Below are 25380 nucleotides of genomic sequence, written 5' to 3'. Positions count from 1 at the left end.
GATTAGCCTAAAAATAAATAAATAAATAAATAAAAAATAAATAAATAAAAAGCTCTCTCAGAACTGTAATGAGCTTAGGCCAACTACTTACCAGTGTCTGGCGTTGGTCCATAGTCTGTGTCTGTCTGTGCACATATGATAATTAAAAAGTGTGCTGGTGGCAGTTTGACTGCACTCCTTAAGCAACAGAGACGAGTCAGTCAACTTCTTTCATCTTATTTTGATTTTGTGTATAGTTTTCATTGTCATCAGGGATTGAAGTCTTAATCCTTCCATCATGGTTGGTTTGAAAAGAATAAAACCACCAACGATAAACTCTCAGCCTACTAAGATCACAAAGTAGCAATTTTATGTCTATTCAAAGAAAGCGGCACACTTCAGCTGACACTCCACACCTTCTGTTGTCAGTCAACTCCAGAATGTGAACATTTACAACAGGGCACAGCTGAGCTGTTCCTAGGTCACATTTAAAAGGGAAAGTGACCTAAATATGCCATGATCTCTTCTTACAGGATACCAACCTCTGACACAGGATCATACAGCACAGGAAGCTCCCGGAGGTCTCACACTGATCACAATCACTCACAGAACAGTATTTTAACTAAATAATTAATTCTTCTGTGTCGATTTACAGCAAACGCCTTTTTCTTTTCTCGCAGTTGTGAAGTTCAATATGCGAGTCCACATGTCATTCAGGGCTGGTAGCAAACTGAACTGGCTTCATATCCTTACAACTTCTTTAGAAGCAGAGCAGCAGGTTTAGATACTCCAAATTCTAATTTAAGATTGAGTCACCACAATTTAGGAAAATATAAATACTACCGCACTGCTGCATTTATTCTTTGCATTGATGATTAAATGAAATGGCGTCATAGACCACTTTTCTTCAAGTTAATAAGTGCAAGCACAAATGCATGCCTGAACACCAGCTCCTCTACAGCTCATTAACAGCTCATTAACATGTGCATCTTGTTTGATGAATAGTTTGTGGTTTTATGAGTGTTTATGTGCCAAACTATTTCTTGGCAAATCCTGGTGACAACTCCCCATGTTGCAACTGGGCCCTGCCAGGTTCCCCCATTTCCAGTATTTTTGCTAGGCTAGGCTAACCAGCTGCTTACTCCTGTGTCATATTAGCCCCCTGTGATTAAATAATCAAGAAAGTGAATGAGCATGTTTTGATTCATTCCTTTAAAAATGTATTTGTGTTCAACTTTTTGTACCAAAACTGTATAGCGGTCTGAATTTCGCTGTCATGGCAGTGCTAACAGAGCAGAGTTGGCATATCTGCCCTTGAGAAGAAACTGGACTCATGTCAAGTCTAAAATAAATGTTACAAGAAATTTCACATATCTGAGACATATTTGGCAACACATATCTTGAATTTGTTTCTGTTTATTTGCTCGTGTCTTCTTTAGTAGGCCCAAACTACACACAAAGACAGACAGTATGTAGTGGCTGTTGCACAAGATAGGTAGAGTGCCCAACCACTGTGATATGAACCAATGAGTGCTGCGAAATGTGTAATAGAGAGGGTATAAATAAACTGCCCGTGCTGCCCATAAATAAAATCAGCTCTGTGGATTTATCTCTATTCTCAGAGGACATGACAACTGTATCGAAAGCTTCGGTGGGTTTCTCAGAGCTCTGAGGCACAAGTTCACTGTTTATCTTATGACTCATGCCTACTGGGTCCCTGGGGGCAGTCACAGTTGTCTAGGCCATCTAGGCTGCTTACTTGGGCTACCCTCATGGAAAACACACACACTGGTGAACAGTAAAAGCTGGATTGCTTCAGTGAGAGTGGGAGTCTGGCTGGAGCTGTTTCCAGGAAGAATGCTGGTTTTTCCAAAAATAAGGCCAAAGCAGATGCCAGAACTCAACCACCGTGACCCGCACAGGTCTAATAGCGCCTAGCATGCATCTCTGAAAGAGCATTTGTTTGTCAGCATGTGTGATTTGACAGCACTTTTGGTCATGACATGTCAAACAGGATAGGATACTTTACAGCATTGTAAAAAAAAAAAAGACTCTCAGGCTCCTGAATAAGAGAGAGTGTGAGCCTTCTTTGGCAACAAGAGCCACCTGTTCATCCTGTTGTTCCTAGAACACCATGTATGAAAATTCTTAACCGACCAATAATGCAAAACAATCAAACTTCCCATTAACAACCTCAGTAAAGGGTTAGGGTGGTCAACTCATTGGTTAACATGAAACCTAAATCTGATATGCTGTTATTGTAACACCTGAACACCTGAAGTGTGAGCTTAAAAAAAATCTGCCACACTATATCCTGTTAGGCCGCCGGATCTGGCATGCCAACTTGGGCAGCCTGAGGAAGGGAAAACAAACACGTATGAAAGGTCACGGATCAATGAGGGAACACCGAGTATTGCACCTTGTGTGTGACACAGGACATGCCACGCCTCCTTTCTACATGACCTCTCACATGGCCTCATTCTAGCAATGGTTGCAAGAGAATGTTAACATCCATGTTCCCGCTTCTGCACGCAGCCCCCAGCCTGTTGCAGCTGGGTCTGAGCTAACAGCACTAAGCACCGTAATAAGTGAGACCTCATGCTGCGGAGCTAGTCAACAGATAGGGGACAGAGCTGTCATCGTTAAGATTTGATGCCAGAGAAAAAGGGGGACAGTTAAGACCAGAAATCCCAGTGAAGAGCACAGATCAGCCGGGGCAGCAGCAGCTGCATTTAGCTCTTCAGCATCTCACACAATAAAGCACAAGCGGACAGAACATTGTAATGTCAGTGTCAAGTAAAAAAAAATAAAAATAAAAAAAATCATAAATAAATAAAGCTACACATGAAGCCATTAGCTGCCAGATAATATTCTTTAAAAATTAGGGATGTGGCACTGGTGCCATTTGAACAGAAAAACATTTCATTGCATGCAAACGTGCATAATGTGGCACATATGCGACAGGATGAGTCACTACAGATAAATTAATATTTCATATCCATTTCTGTATATTATCATATACAGAATTTCTTTTAAGATGTTTGGGTCCAATGTGGATGGTGGAGTAACTGTCAAACAGCTTGTGGATAAAATCATGAGGCCAGAGAATGAGATGAGAAAACACCAAACTGCCAACAGAGACCAATGTAAGGCTCAGGCAGAATGTTTTTCCTGCAGTAATAAAGGAATTGTATGCATACAGATGTCATGTTTGTCTAGAGTGAGCTCTATAAAAAGTCCTCAGAGCACGGCCATGGATTTGTGACTTTTGTATGTCTGTCTGTTGTTTGTTTTTTAGAGGCCTGCAGCTGGTCTGGGGACTCCAAACAAGCAGGTGCACTAAACCGGGGCGAAGAGACGGTTCATATTATTGAACTTGGGCAACTTCCAGTTAACATACACCCACACCCTTTGATCTGCTAACTAAACATGAAAGGACATGCCTGGGGGACATTGCACCTTAAGCCATTGTTGCAACAGTTATCATCTGCCATTGTGAAGTGCACCAAATTCAGCTAGGTGGAGCTGGGCTGGTTCCTATCTGTGCATGGCATATCGCACCGCCTGTATGCTGCTGCAACATGAGCCAAATCAAAGGCCTCCCACACTGTCTGAGAGGGATGCAGATTAATCCCTCTGCAAGCTGCAAGTAAGAGCAGATACTTCAATCAGCAGGCGGCAACAAGGGAATGTGAACCTGGCACAGAAATGACTGGTGGCACCTTCCAAAGGTCCCAGTGTGCACTGACTGACAGGTTTCAAGGCTACACATGAACGTGACTAATGTAGAGGGGACACATGCCACATGTGTAGTTGTGTGTGACAGTAAGTAACATGAACCTGCTTACATTTGTATCACAAGCAAAAGCTCACACAATAAAACACTCGTCCTTTTTATTGATAGCACAGTCCTAGCAGCAAAATCCACCTGCAGCAGGTTAAAGTCCAGTTGGATAGAGGAAGAGGAAAACCAAATAATCCTCTTCCATCCAGCTATTCTGACATCTTCCCGGAATTTGAATCTTGCTGCTTGTTTACCCTTTGCATTATAACTTCCTTCACCCTACCTTGCCACTTGTGTTTTTTCAAGCGCCGGAATAGAATCAGAGAGACTATGAGCCCCAAAACCACAAGGGTGTGGAGAGTGGGCTCTAGGGGGCTTGCAGACATTTGATGGGCCAGAGGGGGACAAGGTAGAATAGATATGGGGAAGAGCCAGGGCTGTTGTGACAGGTGGGCCTTCACTAAGGGGATAGGAGGGGGGCAGCATGGGTGTGGCAGCAGGGACATAAAAAAAGGAGGACCCAAACAGGAATTCCTGCTGTTTTCCCCACCCTGAATCTATTGCTGTGGGTCTTCTTCTGCTCTGATCCCTCTGATGGTTCAGCTGCTCTGGGACCTCTGTAACATGGGTTTGGGTTTAGTATGCTTAGAAACCAATAATGTTGCTGAAGTATTTTCTCCAAATACAAGAAACTACACAAGTGAAATAATATTATCGATGTTTTCCAAATCCAACTTCAGCTGTCATATCCTCTCCTTCTAAGCAGTTTAGATTATTTCAACAATCAAGGTAAAAAAAGCACTACACAGTGTGTTTTCCTGCTTATCTAATGCACCTCTGTGACTCACTTTATCTTGTTAAAACAGCTACATCACTTTATCACTGAGAATGAGCCCACTATCTGCATTCCACAGGCAGACAAGCAATTCCGGATAAAAATGCTCAAAACTACTTGAATAATTACTGGCATTAATATCCTTGGGCCACTCCAGCCTGATTCTTTGTTTTGTTCAACCTGTCAATATAAACCTACATGGAAAAACAGAAGAGGCCAAAGGCGATAAACAGGGTATAATAACCAAAATTCGGCATTTCCATCTTTATTCTTGACACTACAACAAGAGCAAGCACTTCAAGACTGGGATTTTACAGAACGATAGCAGCTGGTTGAGGTTTTTCTGAAATAGACACACATGGCTGTCTCGTACACACACTGACACTAAAAGCTAGTTTAAATAAAATACACAGTTTGCCAGTTGACCCTGCTTGACATTCCTGTCAGACACACGGGAAAGATACTTTCTAAAGGTGTCAAGAAAGGAGCAGGGGGGTCGGTGGGTGGGTGGTAGCGGGTCAACATTACCCTGACTGTCCTCGCCCACTTTTTTCTACTTACCATCAAAAAAAATAATAAATAATAGCGACAGCAGCCAACTTCACTCATAATTCAAGTCAGTCACATTGTGAACAGGTTTAAATATGGAACACAATCTGTGCTTCAGTAGCTTAAGGTTGCCGTTTGTTAAATGTGACTATGTGGTGATACACAACACGGTGTGTTTGCCAAAAACATGGACAGCAGCCAGACAGACAAACACAGTTAGACACAGACAGACACGCCACAGCAACCCGCTGTGCGGACCTACCAGGTATGATCTTCATCTAAGAGACGTTAGCTAGGAAGAGGAGGACGAGGGTGAAGAAGACGAGAGCTGGGCAGAGGGGGAATGAGGAGGACGGGAGACACTTCTGTTTGTTTGCTCTGAACTGCCTTGTTTCCCCCTTGTGTTTAATTTTGACAGGCTGCGCCTGCTGCTTGGATCCATCATCCTGCTCCCCATGGCCAGGGGAGGAGGGAAGACACGTCAAGCCTGGGGAAGGGGGCAGGGGTGAGGGGCTCAGAGGGTAAAGAGGTGTGGGTGGCCGGGGGGAGAGGGCGGGAGCTGACTGAGGGTTATAAATATCCTCCAGAGCCAGATGATCACACAATGTCACAGTTAGAAACTGATGGTGCTCTGGCGGGACACTTTGCTACACTCGGCCCCTAGAGACACCCTCCACATACACAAGCGGACCCTCCCGCTCCCTTTTTTATGATGGTGTAGGCAAGTTTATTCTGTCACACTCAGTCACAGACTGGAATCAGATGTGCTTTTTTTGTGTCATCTATGTCTTTTCCTGTCATCTTTCTGTCCCACAACAGGAGACTGGGTCTGTTCAAAGTTTTTACCTGTTCAAAGGGAGTTTTTCTGTTTTCCTCGCGTTGGGTGTCGAGATAATGTCTCTATGATTTGTCCATTTGAATTAAACACAAAAGGATATATAAAAAAAAAAAAAATCACAGAAAACACATGGCAAACCAATCCTATGCACTGCTCCTGACACATCAGCTATAAAAAGATTGTTACTCAATGTCAGATACTGTAAACGGCACAAGTTAAGCTGCATGCGCTCAACAGCCTTACGGTTAAAACTTTTGGCAGGAAGTCAACAAAAACAGCTACAAATAGAGTAAATATGAAAACTGAAAGCTAAAACACTTGAGGAATATTAAGGGAGTGTGCTTCACACTTAATGTATGTCACCAAATATGAAGATTGGTGATGGACCAACTGAGAGCAGTTTCCAAAGTTCATCCCCTCTTGCTTTTGGGATTGAAGCAATGCTGAACATTCACTAATTATAGGAAATATCTAAATATAAGCATATGGCTTTGTCATTTGTAGTACTGACAACAGGCTCCATTTCTCTGTAATGCTAAAAGCAACTTCACTCTGTGTCTGGAGAGCAAAAGTGGAGCTGTCCTCTGTCACGAAACTTGGACAGTACACATGGATGCAGTGTATGGAATGAAGGCAGCGATACTGAGAAACAGTGATGGGGATTTTGAAAGGATCATGGAGAATACCTCCATCAACATCCTCTTATGCCTTTATGAACTCCTGAACTCAAGAGGCGCCTCACGCACATATAATTCATGTTAAGACAGAAGGCTGAAAGGCATTCTAATCTCACATCCAGAGGGAATTGCTTCACGTCTCAATGTATACCCGTGTAGTGCATAAGAGCCATTTTCCATCTTGTAAACATTTCTCCTCTTTATTTAAAGTAAGCAGCTGCTGAGGGCTCTCTTGAGACAATGCAGCATAAAGTAAGGGTCAAAACTTAAAGGTCACTTGGGTGAACTTAGATAAGGGCCCTACACAATACTTAAAACTATCCCCCTAACTCATAAACCTGTGGTGTTAGTCAGCGCCTGTAATAAGGCCCAACATGTAGCCTGGGAAATGACTAACATCATAACCATCTTGGCCAAACCCTCAATTTATTCCACATGTGATCGATTTCTCTGTTTCCACGAGTTTGGCTCACAGCGAGTTAACTATTCCACTCCTACAGCAGCTTTCTTACTCTGAATCACTTCACAGCCTTGACTCATTATATTTCAGCAGACCAGCATTAAATTTGATGACAAACACCCTGTGCTCGCCAACATGGCAGTTCAAACCAGTGACTCGAACACTGTTTGGGTAGCTCATGGCAATGTGTACTAAATATTACTTTCCATGTCATGCTGATCATCAGTACTTTCACAGAAGCTGTTTTGGGATGCCGTTATTGACGTAATGACTGTAAACATTGGCTGTTCGCTCGAGTTTCATTTTGTTTCTGTGTTTTGAGCACTGGCACAAACCCCTGTGTCAACAGCTCCCTGTTGTCAAAATGTTTGCTTGGTGTGTTTGTGTCTCAGAATATGAAATGTAGGCCGATATGATCCAATGGTTACGATGGCAAATCAGGGGCAGTACCACAAGCGGTGCCAGCAGTCACAGATAGGAAATGGCAGCTAAAGTCATTTGCCTCAGCTTGAGCAAAACATGACGGGTGGCCAGCAGCAGAAACAGAAGCAACTGATTCTACTGAAGCTGCCAACTCACTCACAACAACTCTACTGATAGACAGCACAACTTCTGTACTGTCATTCTTCGCTCTTCTGCACAAGAAAGGTCAGACTCATAATTCAGTGCCCTCAGATTTGCGAAAGAGCCGAGTGAGTCAGACATAAAAATGACGTGTCACCATAATGAAAGGCACAGAGTATGCACTGGCATGATTTCAGACACGAAAAACACGGACGACCTCAGTGGCACGTCTGGGATGTGATTTACTCTAATTGGTCCTGGTGCCATGTGTAGGAAGAGTTCAAACAGCCACTCCGCCATGTCCAGTTCACACAAAGGGGCTCACTGCTCACAGCACCCATTCAACGGGAATCCAAAGTGCGACACAGAATATCAAAGTGTTCTCTTGAAATAGAAACCAGCTTAAGGAGCTCTTGTTGAGAAACCAACATTTTTGTGGCAGCCTTTTTTCAAATACTTTTCATCATCTTGCTTTCCACAACACTGATACTGAACAGAGGGGAAAATGAAATTATAGCGGCACAAAAGTAGACTTACATAAAAGTAGTAATTAACTGCAACTATATCCTGAGGGTGGAACTGTGTCTGCCGACAGCTACAGCTAACATACCAGGAATACCACACTAGGTGGGATAACAGCTCTAAAAAAAAGTCTTTCTGACACTCCTGGTATCTCAGGTCAAATCAGAAGGAAACTGCTTTGGAGACATCCTGACAGGTAAAAAAAAGATAACAAGGTTCCTCTAATGCATGATGTGAAATATGTATCATTTTTAGTTTGTTTAGATCCTTAGTGCATCTTTGCCGTTGTAGCATTTAGTTTGTACGACAGATGACAACGGAAGTCAGTGGACAGCAGATGTCAGCAGTGTGTCAGCAAACACTGCGGTCCTCTGATGGCACTGCTGTGTAAATGTCTAATTTCTTCAGTCGCATATGTTGTTCACCGTATATGTGAGCCATTTCGTTACTCTCTGAGTGCAAAAGGGACTTCATTTGTTAATTGAATCCAGCTCTGCTGTCACGTGTGGAACCAAACAAACACACCCATGGAGCTGTGTGCAAGCTATTCCCACTTCCTGACTATTGCTCACGCCCATACTAGACAACGCCCGTGTGAAGTCCAAAGCTGTTGCCTCTCTTAGGCATTCAAAAATTAATACTGTAGCCAAAATATATTACTCTATTAAAAAAAAAAAAATCCAGTTACATGAAAGTGCTTCAGCAACTTGAGTTGTAGGTTTCACTTCAACAGACCAAACCACAACATCACATGCCACCTTTTTTCCCTGGACATTGTGAAACTTCTGTTTTTCCAGATCCAGCAGATGAAGATGGTACACAGAACCCTGCTTGACTTGCCTGCATAACTCCCATACCCAACACATAACATTACATTAAGGTATGCAAGGGGCATTCTTATCTCATACAGGACACAGGCTGAAAAGGAAATCCAAGAGAAGGGGAAAAAAAAAAAAACAACAAAAAGAAAAAACAGAACATAAACCAGTGCCAGGAACAGAGTATTACTGGAGCAGTGTGGAGAAATGCTCCCAAAAGCACCACACCTCCCTCTCTTAATCTGGCTAAAGCACAACTGTCTCTGCAGGGAACAGGCGAGGCTGGATCTCAGCAAACAACCCCACCTTGTTGGAATGACTGCAGGTCACCATAATCTCTGGCAAACTTTCAGGTTGCACGAGAGATTTACGTTTTGATTGCAACAGTATACAAAGCTCAATTTATTATAATACAAGTGGAATTCCACACCCACAGAAAAAGGGTGATTTGGGAGTAACAGAATAACAACTGCTATTGATGCATGCAAGCAGTCGGGGGAAATCCCAAATGCAGTTTTAATTTGTGTGTAATTTTAAATTTCATCTGTAACAGTGTGAGTGACTGATGTCATAATGTCTGTATGAAATCTGACCAAAGGCACCTCAAGGTGTCCTAAGTGCTCACTGTTACTGATACGTTATCTATTTTAACACAGAGTTAATTAAATCACAGTCATATCTTAACAGATTCTTCCCGTCACATCAGTGACAGAAACTTTTTCTAAAGAGAGACTCTCTCAAGTCCACATCACTAAATAGAACAATTACAGTATGGGAATCTTCTGCGGAGTATGAATGACATTGTAACGTGCAAGGACGTCAATAGAGCTGTCATAAAATCCCCTACCTAAGACCTCCCAGACTTCAAAGAAAGATGGGATAGATGCATGAGCAATCACGTGCGCAGAAAGAGTAGAGCAAGGAAGTGGGTTGAGTTGTACCCATTCAGACAAACCTTCAATGAAGTTAGGCCAAGTCTTGTCCTCCGGCTCCTCCAGTGAGTGGTCCCAGTCCGCCTCAGGTGAGGCTCCTTCCACAGTGGCCCCTGCAGCCCCTGATAGGAGTGCACGCTCTATGGCAATCGCCTCCAGAACATCCAGGTCCTCCGCCTCTCCTTCCTCCTCAGGGTGCACAGGTGGAGATGATGCCTGCTCCCCAGTTGGACTAATAATTTGCTTGACCTCAACTATCTCTTCCACCACAACAATTTTCCTCCTCATGGCGGCCTCGTCACTGTCAGGGCTCACAGACTCACAGGTGTCGCCCAGGTGAGGCTGGTCTGCAGGTGTGGCGGTGGCAGAGGGTGTGTCCTCCTTCAAGTCCCTCTTCTTCTCTTCCTCGTGCTTTGAGGCCTCAGACTTAGAGAGCCTTTTCTCTGTACTGCGCTCTGCTGCCGGAGTGGCCAAATGTTGTGCAACTCTGGGAGGCTCCTCTCGCTTGACTAGGGGGCTGGCCAGTGCCTGAGCTACAGCTGCCTCTGCCTCTGCCGCTGACGCTAATTCTCCGGCTGCGGGTGCTTCCCTCGCAGTGGAGGATGTTTTTGGTTTCGGAACCTCCCGCTTGATTTTTTTTGCAGAGAGCAGCAATGGCTCCACCCCCCCTTTGTCTGCTGGGGCCTCAGAGAACACAGCTGCTCCCTGCCCAATTTCCTCCCTGCACATTCTTTCAGGAGTCATCTTTAGAGAAAGACTCGTTTCTACCGGCTCAGAGGATGTGACAGGACTGTCTTTAACTGGGGCCTTGAGCAATGATGTAATCTCAGTGGAAGGCAAAGCTTCTGTTTCAGGCAAAAGGACATGCTTCGAGTTTACAGTCTCTGCTTCTGGTGCCTTAGCCTGTTTTTTTCCTTTCCCTTTCTTCTTACCCTTTGAAGGTTCCTCTGCAGCTTTCCCTATGCTGGCAGAGGATTTTGCCTTATCCGTGACTGTCTGAGATCCTGACAGTGGTGCAAGGATTTCCATTTCAGGCGTGCAGCCTTCTTGTGTGAACTCCACTTGAGTTATTTTTTGCACAGTCACTGTTTCAACTTTGTTGACAAGCATTTCCTCAGATTCCACTGGCTCCATGTGGGGCAAGTTAGCATTTAGTTCACCCTCGGGGTCTAATGGACTCTCAGTCTTCTCTTCTGCTTGTGCATTTTCTGGAAGCTCCACTGAGGGCAGTGGAGGGATCTTGTCGAGTGATGGTGATGCTTCTTGAGAAATAGTCTCAATCTGCTTGGGAATTTCTTCCTTTTTTATTCTTTTTTTCATTTCTTTAGGGTTGTTTTTCATTTGTTCCCGATCTTTATTCATTTTTTCACTTTTTGCTACTGTTGAATCCTCCTGAGTCTTCACACTGGTAGAGACAGGCAAAGGCTCTGAATTAATCACTGGTGTGGGTTGGACAGATTTCTCCACCACCTTGTCTGGGGTATTGTCTTTAGAGGGTTTTTCCTTCTCCACCTTCATGTCAGACAATACCTCAGTAGTGCTATTCTTCTCCCCAGGAGATTTCTTTTTCTTTCTTTTTGATTTAGAGCTCCCTCCAACCACTTGGTTGGTTTCTTTAAGCACTTCAGTGGCATCAACATTTTGACTGCTCTGAGGCGTAGGATCCTGTACTGAGACTTTGGTGACCTCATCTACCACTACTCTCTCTTCTTTTGTGACATGAGGAATTACCTTCACATCAGTCTTCTCCTGCTTTGTAATAATCTCTGTTATTGTAGTTTTTATGTTAGTTTTAACTTCAACTATTGAGGACTCAGTGTGTGTTTTATTTTTCAGGTCATCAGGCTTTGCTGAGAGATTCTCTGATATTAGTGTTGTAATATTTGGCTTCTGAGTCTCTTGAACTTTGGAGGCCTGCTTTACTACATTAGCGGACAAAACTGGCTCGCCGGTGGTGCTGACAGGTGGATGCTTGGCGGTCTCCTGAGTAAGAGTTACTCTGGCAGTTTTGTTGGCCTTCTCCTTATCTATTTCTGTTTGAACTGGGGTCACTGGGGCAGGTTTACCTGATTCATTTTTCACCTTCACTTTATGGTCCTTTTCTTCCTTAATGTCTTCGGCACCATGTTTTATTATTGCGGAAGCGATGACAGTTTGAGTAAGAGGTCTGAAGGTCTCCTGAGCAGATGCTTTCATGGTAATAGTCTCAGGCTGTACTTTCTCACTTGTAGTTTCAAATGTAGTTTTCACCGCTGAGGATTTAACTGCATCCACCATCACTTTTTTGATCTTCTCTTCTTTGACCTTTGTATCAGGAAGCATTGCGGTAGGCGCACTGCTTGTGACCATTTCACTCGACCTCATAGAAGCTTTTTCATCAGAAATTCTGGACTTCTCTTTATTTGTTTTGGGAGTCAAAGATTCAGCTGGCATCTTTGATGTTAGGACACCTGTCGCCACAGTGACAGCAGCCGCTGTTAATGGTAGGCCTGCTTTGGTGGATACTGATGTTAGAGTGGTCTGTGATACATCCTGTTTCATAGCTTCTGTCTGGACAGGGACAGAATCTGGAACCTTTTCCTTTTGGACCTCAAATACTCCTCTCTCCTGTGATGATGTTCCCAGCCTCTCGCTGCTCACATCAAACTGCTGACGAGAGACTCTTTTCACCCTGGTCTCCTCCATCGTTGCTGCTTCAGTTCTGAAGCTGGTCCCCTTCCCGAACATAGGACGAGATTGGTCCTCCACTTCCCCTGATGCTTTTGGCCTGACTGGTTCTGCTGCTAGAGAACGACCCCTGAACCTAGGGGTCCTGTCAGAGTAACTTTCCCTCTCTCCGGTGCCCATCATCTTATGGCGGTAGCCTTGACGCTCGGCCAGTGCTTCTTGGCTTTCTGCTTCACCCCTGCGCCCTGGCTTAGGAACATAAGAGGTAGGACCTTCCACAGACTGGACCCGTGTGGCCCGGTGAGCAAAGGCAAGAGTAGCCGTTGGTTTTCTCACCCTCTGCAGGGATGCAGGAACAATCTCAGGGGGTAGGCGGAGGTAGTCACGCAGGTAAACAATGCCGTCGTTGGTCAGGTACCAATAGAAATGTCTCCATGCGAATGTCTCCGTCACATAGCCCCTTGACTTAAGACTCCCCATGGCGCGGATTACTTGTAGGTTGCTCACACTTTGTACCTCAGGGTGCTTGATCTGAGGCCTCTTGTCCTTCTTGGCCACCATGACACCATCACGAAATAGGACTTCATAGATGGCCCTCAGGTCACACAGAGGCATCAGCATTCCAGCAACCATTGTGCTTAGGTCAGTTAACCCTCAAATAAGACTAAAATGCACAACATGAAAAAAAAAAAGAGAAACTTGATTGTCTCACGTCTTCGTTGCGTGAAAAAATCCAGTGGCAAGACCGGCTGTCACGTGTTTCTCTATTTAATTAAAAATGAAACAATGAATCTGTTTCTCTTACTTGATCTTCCTCTCCCTTTCTTCTTTGGTTCTTCTGAAGAAAAAAATAATATTCCTTGGTGACCAACAGAAAGTTAGAAGTGTGCTGTCCCCCCTACATTCAGCGTGGCTGGGAATGAACAGTCTCCGTTCTGCCGAGATGGCAATGACAGAATGGAAGAGAGTCAGCGTGTGTGAGAGTGTGAGAGGGAGAGAGAGAGCGAGAAAGAGAGGCACACTTCTCGGCCCGGCTCCTCCTACCTTCTCTTTCTATTTCTTAGGAAAAAACTGGCATGGAAAAAAAATCTCACTAAAGTAAACAGTAAAGCAGGAAATAGGAGGGGGAAAAAAACCGACTTCAACAAATTGATTGGAATAAATAAAGCGCAAAGTCAAATGAATGAGGCAAAGTGTGTTTGAGCACATGTTCTGCAGTTCTGTGACTTTTACAGAGACGCCCACCCACACATGAAAGCACACGCCTCCTATACAATGTACACACACCCTTCTGCATGTCACACACCACAATGAACTCTTCTAAACAGAGATTAGTTATTTGGCAGTGAGTCACCCAGTTGGTATACATTTATCCTGCCTTGCAGCGACTCCCAGAGCACCCGTGTAGGTTATACTTGATAGCCTAGGCGTCTTGCTTTACACATTTCCCTGATCAGGTATCACTGAAGAGCTTTTACTCCACACACACACATGGTGTGGTTTTCAAATAGAATATCACACTGTCTGTGATTGTGTACAGTAAAGGCTGATGACATTTGAAAAGAAAATCTATGATCTACTACAAAACCCCTCAGTGAACAGACAAAACAACCAAGTAACTTCAACACTGCTAGTGTAATATCTGGCAGAGCTAATATTAAGTTTTATTCTATTCATATCTGTTTGTTTGGAGGATCTCCAGGGCACCAAGAGAAGGAAGGAATGGACATGGACAAATCAGTGTTTCTCATTGCAGCTCATTAAAGTGATGCAACAGGCTGTAAAGCCCCACAAAGACATGCTGCTGCTGCTGCAGACTGCTAACATTAGGGATTCAGTCCTCCTTTTAGCTGCCAATCAAGACTCTTTCTTGGACAACTATATAAAGAACTGTGCATTATAGCTAACCTTTTCAGCTCTCCCAGCACATGATATCAGATTTCCATCCTAGATCACTTTTCCCTTCTATGCATCTGTCCCCTGTTCGTCTATGTGTGTCAGTGAGCGTCCGAGCATGGCCTGGCCAGTTAGAGTCCAACTGGAAAGAAGCTGACCATTGTTGGACAGAGAGGAGCACATGTTCACTCATCTCCTTGACAAGACCAGGATATGGTGGAGGTCAGACTAAGCAGACAGAACGTTGCTAGAACACGGTGATCTAGTTGCGAAATTATAGTGGGAAGAAGTGAAATGGTGCATTTTCCCTGCTGCCGTTTGAAACCACACTTTTTGTTTGGCATCCAAACAGTTGTGGAAAACTGTTTTCTTCTTTCTTTCTTTTTTTTTGCCATGGCAACAGTCAAATGAAGTCAGCCAGTTCTGAGTAAGACACATATCCGCTTCCAGGGCTGAAGTGGAGTAGCATGTCATAAATCTGTTGTCCTGGACACCTAGACCACATTGTCATTTATCCAAGCTTGGCAACACGGTGATCTGACGCAAACTATTAACACAGTGTCAACTTTTCAACAACAAGCAAATCAAATCAAAAGAGAGTTTTAGTCTTCATATGCAACATGCGGAGACAGAATATATAAATTAATGAAATGTCAAATCTTCCAACAACAGAACACATTTTTGGCAACACTAAAGCAGTGTTCCTTCTCTGTAACACCTGTCTTGTTAAACTGAGGAGAAGCCCTCAGCTGTGATATTATGCACTTCACCTGCAGCAGAGGAGCTCCACAAACAGCCATGGAGATCTTACATTATCTTTAAAGGCATAAAGTTAATGATTCAGAGTGAAGGCTGGGAGGAGCCTCCAAAGGAGCAAGAAAAGCATTTTCACTGTACAAGAAAGGCATTCATCTGTGTTGCGAAACATAAGTTTTATCATTGACATGCTGCAGTTTGCCTGACATTGAAACGGGGATGTTTGTGTTGGGAGCAGGTACAAGCAAGTTGTGTTTGTTCATGTGTGTATCTGAAAGCTCGGGTTGGTTGTAAGTGCGTAAAAGTGTCATCAGGTTGGTTCTAACCTAATAGGTTACATCGGGTTTCTGAAATTCAAACTATACAAATAAGCCTTGGGGATATGCTGATGAACCCTATGTTCAAAATTTAAGCCCAGGGCAATCTCATTTGGGGCAATTTGCATCGCCATGCATGGGGCCCTTGCTCTCTGGGCTGCATATCAATTGAATTTCATGCACTGTTTATACACAAAGTGTTCAGTGAACTTCCCACAGCGATTCTTACTCTGGCCTGTGGCCCAGTCCCACTACCCACCAAAACATGAAATATGAATAAGAAATACTGGATGACCGGCACTTCTGCCTTTCGCACAGACACGCTGGTTGCAGCAGCCATGTACAGGTCCGAGGCAGTTTTGGCCGCTTAAAATTATATAAATAAACAGACTCTCAGAAGGGAATGGGATGCATTCTTATGACAGAACTAATGCAATCTAATATACCAGACATTGTAGCAGCCAACCACAGAGCCACATGAAGTGATTGACTGAAGCAGATAAAGAAGTAATACGACGTTGGGGAAGTATCTGAATAGTTTCCTGGTAAGGAGCCCACTTCTGCTTCAAAGTTTCAGACCTCCATGAGTCCCAAAATAGACTTGTCACCACCGAGTAATGGTAGCTGGCGATTGGCCCACTGTAAAGGCCTTCTGTCCTGAGGGATACTGGTGCTGCACACGCGCCCTCCAGTCTCGTATCAGTCCCGCGCTACCTCAGCCACTTCCAGGGAAGACAAAGGTCAAAGGGGCCTTTCTTACCCTGTAATGCATGTGCTTACACGATGAGACATCAGCGAGGTCAAACCTGTTTTGAAAAATAACCAACAAATGTGTGAGCATTTGATGCCCCCCCCCCCTAATGAATGAGACATGTGCAGGTTACAACATTAAGAGTGAATCTGCAAGTAAAAAAAGCAAAGCTAAGAGGAGGATTTGATCATGTTCTTTTCAAAGCAAGTTCTTTTCCAAACCATGTGGTGACAGATCATTCTGTAATGTGCAGAATTAAACCTATTTTTTATTTGTGGATCTCATCCGCTGGCTCGTGCCCCACCCCCAGTCAGGGACAGCTGTGCCCCTGACAGACCTGACACATGTTGACACACACACACCTCCAACCCAGGAATCTGCTAAAATTAGAGCTTACGGTTTCATAGGGAGGCAGGGGTTGTCGCAACAGCAGTTACAGGCTTCCCAAGTAATTTGTAGTGAATTACTTATTTAACTTATTTCCTAGTTCATAGAAACATGAATTGAAGAAAAAAACGTATATTCAGCAGCCAAAAAAGAAAATGCATCTTACATGTAGTTATGTAGCCATTCGATCAAACAAAAATTTCTCATTAACTGTAAAATGGATGTTTTTCAGACATTAATGTTCCCTGGAGGACAAAATCTACTGACTATGCTGATCAGCTAATTAGTACTAGCTAGTCTGGCTGATCATACTGTGAAATGTCGGGTTTGCTTAGTTGACATGAAGTCCGTTTTAGGCATTCATGGTGCCCAGAGGATAGAGCCTGTTTTGCAGATCATTTGGTTTTTAAGTGATTTATGTATTGAATTACTTTTTATAACATTTGTGGCACACACTCCTTTCATGATAAATTCCATTCTAACTTTATCTAACGTTGAATGCAAGATCTTCATAATTAAATATCTCACCAAAATATGACAGACTTGTTATGATGAGGAGTATTAGCATACTTAACTTAACCTGTAGTGCACTGAGCTCAGTGACCTAAAGGTAAAAAATAGTGATCTCAGAGTTTAATGAGGCCAAATAAGCAGATCTGTTAGCATTTCTCATATTTTCTGAATATATTACCATAAGATTTTCATATTTAAAGCATACTTAAATCTTCCTCGTCGATTTAACTACTTTCACATGTTGACTGAACATTATAGGCCTGACTGTAGGTCCACTCCCACAGAACTGTCACGACAACCTTGACTGACATTTGAATTGGTCAGCATAATGAATGCTGTCAATTAGACCTCTGACAGAGAGGAAAAGTGGCCTTTGAAATTCAAGAAGGCCAAAGCTGTATGGATTAACCTCTTGTGCTCACCAGTCTTTGGTGAGTCTGGGTGTAACTGGAATGATCCTGCAGGGTCTAATGACTGATGACATGAAGGGAACTATCTGTCCTACACATAGATAGAAAGACTAAGGATAAGTTTTGGGAATAGTCGGACGTAAAGTGAAGTGGTATAAACTGTACCATCAAAAACAAGCCTACAGAAATGTGCCACAAATTGGGCGTAGACAAAGAAGCAGTGTGTGTTAGGAGCTACTGAGTGAAGAGGGAGACGGAGAGGTGTCTTTGGCATTCCTCATACTGCTACTCTAATAAAAAAAAAAAAAAAAATCAACTGTTCTTGGACAACCGAGGCAGCAACAAGTGGCCAACTACAGTGAAAAGAGGGTTTTTTATCTTTTGTCTGCAGGGCTGAGAGGCAAAAACAATGGACAAAGTAAAGTTCTGGGATCAGTCAACACACTATGGGAACTGCTCCCGTTTCTTTGCCAACCTAAACTTTTCATGCCTCATAAATTTGTTTGGCGTTATATAATGCTGATTAAAAGCAACTGTGGAGCAAGACAATTATTGTTTTGTAAAATCAAATTTGTGTAAAAGTGAAAGGCAAAGTCAGCAAAGCCTTAGAGTATATTTCAGGGAAAACATTTTCTTCAGGAATATAAAAACTGTGTTGACGTCACAGAAAACAGCCTACTGTGTGGGTAGGGTAAGAGAAGCCAGCTCTTGGCTTTTGTCTCCCCAATATACACATGGAAAAACTATAAACTGATGTGTGCTTGAGGTAAAAATGACAGGCCCTGCTTGTGTGCTTAAATCGAAGAGTCACGGATCACACTGACTTTTCCTTTTCCAGAATGGAAAGAAATGAAGTCACAGATTCTGCCTCCATTTGCCCTCCTTACTGACCAAAAATAAGCACGAGCACCTAAAAACTTTGCCAAGTCTACTTCATTCTTACTTACTGTCACTCTAACAAGCTCTTGTCATGGGTTAGTGGTCTCCATGTATCCAACTCCTCGATGCCCCCTGCAGCTTTTGAGACTTGGACAGGAGCCCGTCCTTTAGGGGGTAAATGAGGCCAAACTGAAATCAGGCGCAGGGATGTTACAGCTTTGCCATGTCTAACACTAAAGCAGCAACCACAGATAGCAACAGGAGCTTTCCCTGCAAACTCCAACTCCCCACATCTATAATCCTGCATGCTGGGGACAAGGTGCTATTTCCTCCAGCGGAATATTGTTTGCAAAGCAGGCTATGTTCTTTCCATTCCGACGTAAAACTACACGCTGCAAACAGCCAGTGACTACAAAACCGCTTTGTGTTGTAAATAAGTTCCAGCAGCAGAAAATTTGAACCAGCCCTCAACTCGCTTTTTCTTTCTCCTCCGTGAGCTGTATGCCAGGTCAGCTAAACGGCAGCCAGGCGTCAGAATCAACATGCAGGAGATGCATTGCACCATTTAGATACTAAAAAGGTTTAAGTGTAATTGCATAAGATCAATGACATGCGCAACTCCATGTTTAACTCTCTGGAGTCCAATATGTGGAAAAGGAGCTGTTGCACATGAGTGGCCACACCTCTTCCTGACATAAACCTATATCCAGCCAATGCTGAGAATCATCCCCACACTGTATCCTCTCTCAGCGTAGAACACTGGCCATTACTTACCTTTTCTTGGGCTGAGCCAGAAGCGGTCACCGAGAGGATCCCCTATGTCCATGCTGCTGTGATCTGACATCACGCACAGGCCTCAGCACCTCCAACAAAACACTACACCTTTCTGCTTTCAGTCAAATCCGCACTACTTCTGCTCCTTTCACCCTTGTAAGAGTCACAGACCAACCAGCAGATCGACATGGCATGCAAGATGGGGATAAAAGAGAGAAGGAATGGGGGGTGGAGGGGTACATTCAGGGAAGGGAGGGTGTTTGTGAGGAAAAAGAGAAAAAAAAAAAAGAAAAAAGAACAAGGAATCTTTTCATCTCCATCCCACAAATGCAGAGGGACATCTACACTATAAATCTGTGGGCCAGCCTGGACACATCCTCTCCGCTGCCCCGGATACCCTGCCCCATGTCCCATACATCTGAGGATGCCTATGCTTTAGCCCAGCAACACAGAGACAGACACTGGACGCCTTGTTCGACAAACATCACAAATTACAGCTGCAGAGATTAAGATGAAGGTTGGACACTCGTAAAAAAAAAAAGAATACGGGACAAGAAAGAATGATAGAGACAGAAAACAAAAGGCTTTATCAAGAAATCCAAAATACACCCCACAACAACTCCGCTTTTGTCTGTGTCATTATTCCTTGGTTTACAGGGAGGAACGAACACTTTCGTTAATCAATCAAAAGCAATGAGTCAATTCTACAACTCGAACCAAGCAAAATACGAAACAGTACATGAACACGTAGTGCTCCAAATGCAAATTTTTATTAAGTGCTCAAACAACCAACAGGTGGAACCACGTTTCAAAAATACTGTGTGTCTCTATTAAGTCTGGCTTGTTTCCAATGAAGGCAGTTGGCCTTAAAGGGTAAGGCAAACGTACGTTGAAGTTGAAAAATTGAAAGTGCTGCACTTTGTTACAACTGCTGCGTGTGGAGCTGAACCTGCCAAACTATAATCCTGCTTTCAGTGAAACATTGATGGTTGTCAGAGGTACAATCTGCCCTCCCCCCCTTGATCACTGACTAAAGCTTGAAGCTTGACAAACATGACAAGATAAGTGAGGATTTCAAAACAGGTGTATCTCAGGTACACCAACACCTTAAATATTAGCATAATTTATCATCAAACCGAGAGAATTAAAAAAAACAAGAAAAACGCAATGGCTGCAGAAGTTGGACGAATCAAATGAACATCTAACAATCATCAATCATTTCAACACAAAAGTGCCTCAGCCTCAGCAGAGTGAAAGAGAAATTTTGTCCTGAAGGAATAACTGTGGACACGCCTGTGAATGCTAAGGCTTCATGTGCTTCAGCTTCACTAAAAATGACATTTTTACACATGATGACGACATGATGCTTAAGGACAAGGACCTCCTCCTCAAATTATATATTTTTTAACTTTCAAATAACTGTCAGCCATGCTTCAATAGAACTTCACAAAATGGCAGTAGGGTGTGCCAGGTGTGGTAACAACAAGCAAGGGGCACCAGCATGTTTGCACCGCCCTTTTATTCTTCCAATGCCTGCAATTGTATGAAGGAGCAAAAAATACAGGAGACATCTGGTAAACATAGACTACCGCTCCACAAAAAAAAAAAAAAAAAAAATCTCCTAACAATGAAACAAAGTCACTTTATTCTACAGAGAGAAAAAAAAAGTGAATATTTACACCGTGAGTCAGCGTCGGCAAACCTCACAAGGGTGGGGCCTTGCTGGTCTTTGGTTGCTGTAGCAACACAGCCCACAGGTTAGCAAATACCATGAGCTGTCCACGGTTGAGGTCCCCGAGGAACGTGGGCCTGCTGCTGCCGCTGCTGCCATGGGTAACCAGCTATCAAACAACAAAACTGGACACAGGATCCGGACTCTGGCTTCCTGACAGGCTGCCACTGTGGGCAGATTTGTATTGTAACCTGAAGAGCTTGGGCCTTTATTTTTAAATAGGCATCCTGGTGATCAGTCTCTGGTTAAGCACAGACAAACCAAATACAGGTGACTCGGCATGCACGCAAATATATGCCCCCAAACAGACACAAGATTTATTATGTTCACGCCCATAAAAGCCCTCCATCTGGTGAGAATGAATCAGTTGCATTCTTTCTCTCCTCAGAGCTGAGCAAGAATAAACGACTGCATGAGCTTCTCCTTTCACAACAGACAGATCTGCATTTAACTTATCTAAAGTGTTTGCAACTGAAGAAAGGACTTGCCTATTCTCCCACAGTTTTAAAATCCAGTCAGTGTTGAGTCACCATCATTATTAATTCCATAACTTTCTCAAACGCTTCTCTGAGCCGAGCCACCCAGAGGAGTGCTCATGTAACTCCATAAAGTAGGACAGAGTCACAACAGCTGGGAAAGGATGGTGCAAGGTGACATTTTGAATTCAGCCCACTGCCCTGTTTCCAATAAACTCTGACAGACAGAAGCTTTTATTTCAAAGAAAGTTTCTTTAAGCACTGAATGCAGTTGCAGGCCCTGAGAAACAATATTTGACTTACTTTCTCAAGTAATTCATTCCAGCAATGACAGGCAAAGATCAGAGCCGAAAGGATACACGAGGAATGACGAGAGAGCAACAATCCATCTGCAGAAATAACACTTAATATGAGAACCTCGGGAATACTCTGTTTGATTGGAGTCAGGGGAACACTAACGACACAACAATAGATACGCAACATGTCCTTTCATGCAATTATATAAGAGAAAACAGGAAACCGACAGCCTGAACTCAATACCAGGTAACACACTTGGCTGCCTGCACCTAAAAACAATTAAAAAAATTTTTTAATCATGCAGCTACAAGGCCTAAGCCAGTGAGTGGAGTGGAATATGGGAATAGATCAACGTTATTGTGCTCGCAGGGTTTTTGGACACGAATGCTGGGAAATAATAAACCACACTCGGCAGCTGTTGTGCTGCTGGGTTCATAAAATATCATGTGATCACTCTGACTGACAACACAGGGGCAATAATGAACACCTACGCAAGTGCTCCTTTTCACTTAGCTTGTGAGAAATGTGTACCACACCAACATTCAAGTGTCCACACTGGTGCAGGAGATGGCATTTCACTTTCCTCTTTACTTGTTCTTATGAGCATGGCTGGATTGGCTCTACATCCTGTTTTTCCACTCAGTGACACCTTCCACTACAACTCCAGCTTTAAAGACAGGATGACAGTCCGAACAATGGGCAGCCTTCCCTTCCCAAACTGTAATAAAAGCCCGGGAGGAAGACCTGCTCCAGCACTGAACAATCCAGCGGATTCATTCACCACATACATGAGTGCATAGAGAAAAGACCAGCTCCTATATTCCCAAAGAGGCAACAATCAGAGAAAAGAACTGTTTGCACTTCGTCTTTCAGGGCGTGTGGCCCCTGTGGGGATAAAACAGAAGATAATTGACAGCCAACATCCTCTCAGGTTACTCCCCTGACAGCTCTTAAAATTGCCTAATGTTTTCACAGCCTCCTCCCATGATGCTATCTTAGATGCAAAACACAAAAACGATTACTGGAACAAATCTGCTAATTAATGCTACTGAAAGGCGAGGGGCCAGTTTGCACATGGCATGACATTTCATAGAGGAAAACTGTGGGAACACTACACTCTGGTGGTAACAGTAAAGCCTGCAATGCCAGCTTTTTTTTTTTTTTTTGCAATACCCTGGAGGCAATTTACATGTAATTCAAGTATCAAATGTTGGCCCATCTTTTGGAAAGAAATTTTACCCAGTTTGATAATCTTTAATGATGAACTATCTCCTTTTGTAAAGTTGCCAGAGCACCCATGTAAGGTGTGACCAGGTCTGCAAGAGTAATCACTCACCCTCAGGTGGTGAAATGTGAACCACCCGGCTCTGGAATCTCTACAGACACACATGTTAGCGATTGAAATCTTATGACCAATACAAACATCGGCCAAAGAAAAGTTCTGAGGCTTGGAGGCACATTTTTGCTACTGTACTGGCACAGAAATGCTCTTGGAATATTCCTTTTATGAGTGAAGTTCAGAAAAACTGAGCCACGATTGTTTTCCACACCTGCTCTGAACACAATGTTGCAGGTACGCAGAGGGGGTTGGCGTACTTTTACTGAGCACACCATCCTGTGCATGACACACCTTCAGCTGCTACTACACTAAAAACAAAGCACTGATGTGACCCGCCCCCCCTGTGGGGGGGCAGGTCACACCCAGCTCCTTTGTATTTCTCAGACTGGCTCTAAAACATTCCAGATGCACTTCAGAGGAAAATGATGGCCTGGGTGGGCAGGTCTTGGCACAGCCCTTTGCATTCATGAGAACAATGAATCACGCAAACAGCATTAAATGTCTCTGGAGTGAGTGTGTCAGTGTGGTAAAGCATACTGGCCAATGAAAACACTGACACAAACAAGTCTTTAAGAAATATGTGACACTTATTCACAATGATGAATTTAGGTTCCAGCTTTACTGAGTCAATCAGCACATGGAATTGGGAAATCACAAGCATCTTCCAGTAAGTCATCCTAAACTAATCTCTGTGTGCATCCTGTGTGTGATTGGATTCCCATGATTTTCTGCTGAATTAATTTAATCAGAGTACTTGATTGAGTCAGAGCTTCAGATGTTCTGGACCATCCACTGACAAGACGGAGCACTCACCTGAAAAACAACAGAGAAAGAAGGATGCATAAAATAAGTATGATCAGAAATATAAATAATACTGGGTGACAATATACCAACATACACCATATAACCAAAAGTATTTCTTCAACTGCCTTGACTCGCATGTGAACTTAATTGACTGTTATTGCTGCAAATGGTGGACCGTCATATTAAATCTTCATTAAACCTATGTCTGCAAGAAACCGAGAGAAAAGATCTGGATTATGAAATGAACTGTGTAAAACCTGCTACACAGGACTGAGATAGAGAGACCAAACAGGGAAAGTCACGTTTACTGATTACTATCACCACCTACTGGACAGACAGAAATAAAGCAGTTAGTATGTAGCTGAGAGAACAGTGGCTACAATTACACTCACAGCTATTTTAAATCATTTTTAAATAATGATATCAAATGGCGTTGTATAATACTATAAAAATAGGGGGAACAACAGGTGTTGACTGTAACTGGGAACATTTATTCGTGTTTCATTCATTTAATTTCATTTCAAGGTACTCTATTGACCTCTATAATATTTATTTACTATTTACCATTCCAATCTTCAGCAGCTTTATAAAACCACTCTATTGTGATGTTGCATTTTTTACTTCAAAACCTTTATCTTAATGAAATGGTGAAAGTGCAGGTATTATATGGGGAATATATGGTGATATATAAAATATGGTATATAAAATATATGCCCTTTTGCAATTAAGTCTAGAAGAAAAATTACTGACGTCCAACTGTCAGCTTCAGTATGTCCCAAGCCTTCAAACTAAGTTGACTATTTCGGGTGGAGAGCCTAAACTTTCCTCTTAAATAACAGGGTCGTGCTACTCTGCCCTCTTACCACCCACGTTGTCCCTCAACTGTGCAGGACAGATTCCTCAGTTCTCTGCACCGACAGCTATATGAGAGTCCTAGCCACCCGTCACTATCCCTGCTACTGATTCTCATGTGTAACCAACACTGTGCTAAATCATCACGTCATGACACTGGTGATCTGAGAAATTTCCTCCTTTAAAATAGGAGCTGTCCCACTTAGGATATGGCTTTCAACAGCTGACTGTGACTGTCACCCTTTATGGTGAATATTTATGGTAAACATAATGTGATTTATGGTGAGGATAACATTTTAGGGGGCATGTTTAAAAGGATTTACAATTTTACATTTTCTAAACTCGTCAATTAAATGAGTAGCGATCACTATTTTTAAGAGCCAAGATTGTGACGTTACTTGATGAGCCAACTATCCTTCAGACATTATATATTACATTCTAGTAGTTAAATCCAATGATTTTTGTTATTTTTATACGAAAATGATACGTTTTATTTTTATTATTATTATTTGTTTGCTCTCTTTATCTCAAGGGACTTCCTGGTAAAATAAAGATTTGAATAAAAAAAAATA

At 43.0% G+C, this 25380-nt stretch overlaps 1 protein-coding gene across 6 annotated transcripts in view; it reads right to left on the bottom strand.

Annotated features, from left to right (window-relative positions):
* Window positions 1-25380, bottom strand: part of LOC115044515 (plectin-like) — a 99280-nt gene that overhangs the window by 44560 nt on the left and 29340 nt on the right. For 2 of the 6 annotated variants that reach the window (XM_029503575.1, XM_029503576.1), the window contains exon 1: window positions 9982-13550. The exons of 2 other annotated variants lie outside the window; for them this stretch is intronic. In XM_029503575.1, the coding sequence (XP_029359435.1) occupies window positions 9982-13258 (3277 nt within the window). In that variant the 5' untranslated portion in view covers window positions 13259-13550. Of the gene's footprint in view, window positions 1-5409; window positions 5488-9981; window positions 13551-25380 lie in introns of those variants that run through there. 2 more of the 6 variants (XM_029503582.1, XM_029503581.1) reach the window with 2 other exon arrangements.

The sequence above is a fragment of the Echeneis naucrates genome, chromosome 6 (genome assembly GCF_900963305.1).
Source record: "Echeneis naucrates chromosome 6, fEcheNa1.1, whole genome shotgun sequence".
NCBI lineage: Eukaryota > Metazoa > Chordata > Actinopteri > Carangiformes > Echeneidae > Echeneis > Echeneis naucrates.
Note: the sequence above shows the minus strand (reverse complement) of the source record. Positions and strands in the feature narration are given on the sequence as shown.